Source organism: Trypanosoma grayi, assembly GCF_000691245.1.
Source record: "Trypanosoma grayi strain ANR4 Tgr_680_V1, whole genome shotgun sequence".
NCBI classification, from domain to species: Eukaryota; Euglenozoa; class Kinetoplastea; order Trypanosomatida; family Trypanosomatidae; genus Trypanosoma; species Trypanosoma grayi.
In genome coordinates, this window is record NW_008826299.1 from 6,571 (window position 1) to 9,516 (window position 2,946).

General features: G+C 54.4%; 2 protein-coding genes across 2 annotated transcripts; both read left to right on the forward strand.

The window, feature by feature from the left end:
* Positions 1-96: 96 nt before the first annotated feature.
* On the forward strand, positions 97-762 carry DQ04_06801050 (putative beta-ketoacyl synthase family protein; the record flags this gene model as incomplete). The annotated part of the gene is made up of 1 exon (XM_009314879.1): positions 97-762. The coding sequence occupies one exon, from the start codon at positions 97-99 to the stop codon at positions 760-762; it is 666 nt and encodes a 221-aa protein (XP_009313154.1).
* A 1,201-nt stretch (positions 763-1,963) lies between these two features.
* Positions 1,964-2,946, forward strand: DQ04_06801060 (heterogeneous nuclear ribonucleoprotein H/F; the record flags this gene model as incomplete). The annotated part of the gene is made up of 1 exon (XM_009314880.1): positions 1,964-2,946. A coding segment is annotated over one exon (983 nt), but the record flags the coding sequence as incomplete, so codon positions are not given.

The following is a 2,946-nucleotide window of genomic DNA, read 5'->3' on the forward strand; positions in this document are numbered from 1 at the left end:
GCCGCGGATTGGATTCGTGGCGGCCGCGCCGACGTTGTTGTGTGCGGCGCTGCAGAGGCGTGCATCACGCCGGTCGCCATCGCCGGCTTCAGCCGCATGCGGGCGCTCTGCACGAAGTACAACGACAGGCCGCGGGAGGCATCGCGCCCGTTCGACTCAGATCGTGGCGGCTTCGTGATGGGTGAGGGCGCCGGCGTAATGGTGCTCGAGGACCTTGAGCACGCGCAGCGGCGGGGTGCTCGCGTCCTCGCGGAGCTGCGTGGATTTGGCGTCTCGAGCGATGCGCACGATGTCGCCGCGCCGCACCCTGATGGACGTGGCGCGCAGTTGTGCATCCGCGCAGCTCTCACCGACGGCGGCGACGTCCCGCCCGAGGCGGTGGTGTACGTAAACGCACACGCCACCGGTACGATCGGTGATGATGTGGAGCTGCGCGCGCTGGACGCCGTGCTGTGCAGCAGAAACGACACAAAGGGCGGCCGGTGCTCGCCTCTGTGTGTGAGTAGCGTGAAGGGCGGCCTCGGTCACCTTCTAGGTGCTGCAGGAAGTGTGGAGGCCATCGTGGCGATCATGGCGCTCTTTCACCAACAGGCGCCGCCGAATATTAACTTGCACACGCCCACGGTGGAGGCGTCGGAGCGGCTGCTGCTGGTGCGTGGCGACGCGCCGCATGCCGTTCGAGGGGAGGCTGTGATCTCCACGAGCTTCGGATTTGGTGGCGTGAACACGGCGCTGCTCTTCACCCAGGCAGAGACGGCGTAGAGCAGGCACATATCTATATATACACACATGCAACAGAAGGAAGGAGTGGAGCTTAACAGAGATGTGTGGTGTGCTGAAAGAGTGAAAGGAAGGGGTGGCGATAAGGAAAGAAACGTGAAGGATTTGTGGGGGAAATGGACGTTAAACAGACATCCACCGGACAGTCGACATGTGGAGTGCGCCCCACTACCAATTTTGGTGTTTGCGTTGCCCTTTCTTTATCTCTTTCTCTCTAATGCTTGAATGTGCTTTATTCCGCCATGCTTTTACGTTCATTGTCTGCTCGATTCTTCAACGTTCTGTCTCTCGCTCGCTCTTCCTTGCATATCTACAAACAACCCACAATCACCAACGCGAGTAGGTTACGTTGGTACCTTATTGGTGTTCTTTAGTAAGGCATTTTAGGCCGATACTCACGAGCCGTGGCGTGCACACACTTACACAGGGAGGAAGTTACACACACAGACAGTGGGCTACAGAACAGAAAGACGAAAGAAACAAGGCGGGAGAGAGAGAACAAAGGAATTTACAGTGAAGCAATAAAACAGCTACTGCAACAATTTACACAGGGGTAAATAGATAGGGGCTATATATATATATATAGATATAGATATATATATATATATATAGGTNTATATATATATATAGATATAGATATATATATATATATATATAGGTGGATAGCGAGAGAGGCAGAAAGGTTTGTAATAATCGAGAGCAACTGGGAAGAAAAAAGAGGGCGAGAGAAAAAGAAAAGGGGCTAAGAGGGGGACCGCGTCAATTTTGGTTTCGTTTGTTTCGTCTTTTTTGGGGGGAGGAGAAGAGCTTGTCCCAGAGAGACCTCTATTTTTGTTAGGGGTGAGACGCAGGGGAAAGAAACAAACAAAACAAAAAGACGCTGAAGGGAGGTGACGGAGGATATTGATTCCATTTTTTTTTTCGGGTCAATTATCTTCTCCTTTANCAGGGGAAAGAAACAAACAAAACAAAAAGACGCTGAAGGGAGGTGACGGAGGATATTGATTCCATTTTTTTTCGGGTCAATTATCTTCTCCTTTCGCTTTATTCGCGTTTTTTTTTTTTGTTTTTTCCTCGGCACTTATTTCTCGTTCTTTCGCTGCGTGCGTTTTGGGGCTGATTTCATATTGGGCGAGTGTGCCTTCATTGCTCTACAGCGGCGTGCTATCGAGTAGAGCAGCAGATGGAACCAGCAGAGGTGGCAGCGGCAGCTGAAATGCACACCATGCAGACGCAAGGTGAGGAGCAGCGACAAGAAGCGCAGCGGAAGGAGGAAAAGGGGGAGAGGGACGAGAAACAGGAGCAGGCGAATGGGNAACTTTGCAATGGTGCAACGGACTCCGCTCCCACCACCCACGCTGACGCCAACAACACCAACAACGGTCTTGCACAACCTGAAACGGAGGCGGGTGTCCCCCACTCAACCGAGACGTCACGCGTCATACGGCTTCATGGCCTGCCCTATTCCATCAAGGAGGAAAACATTCATGCCTTCTTTTCTGAGTTTGAGCTCGCAGAGGAGGAGCCTATATTATTCTTCACGGAGGGCAAGCATCGCGGTACTGGGTTTATCCGCCTGCAGAACGCAGAGGATGTACCGGTAGTGATTGGAAAACTTCACCGCCAGCACATTGATCCCAACCGCTACGTGGAACTTACCCCCTCAACAGAAGAGGAGCGTCAGCGGACATTGGAGGAGCAAGAACAGAGCTGCAAAATTCATGTGCTGCGGCTGCGTGGCCTTCCCTTCGCCTCGACTGAAGAGGATGTAAAGGATTTTGTCGGCTCCATCCTCGGTGTGGTGCGCATCGATATCTGCCGTGATATGGAGGGCCGCAACACCGGAGATGCCTTTGTCGAGCTTGCCACGGAGGAGGACGTCGAGGAGGCCAAGCAGCTGCACAACAAGACGATGGGTTCGCGCTATATTGAGGTGCTCTCGTCCACGGTGTACGACCGCGAGGCGATTATGCGCGCGGCCAGTATGCGTGCGCGACGCGACAGACGTGGCGGGCGTGGCGTGGACAACGCCATGATGGGGGGCGGCCGCAACCGCGGCGGTGCGATGCCGATTCTGCCGCAGGGCTTCTTCGACCCGCTGCTTGCCGCCGCGTACATGGGCTACCTGCCGCCCGTCTCCTTCGGCGAGCAGCAGCAGCAGCAGCA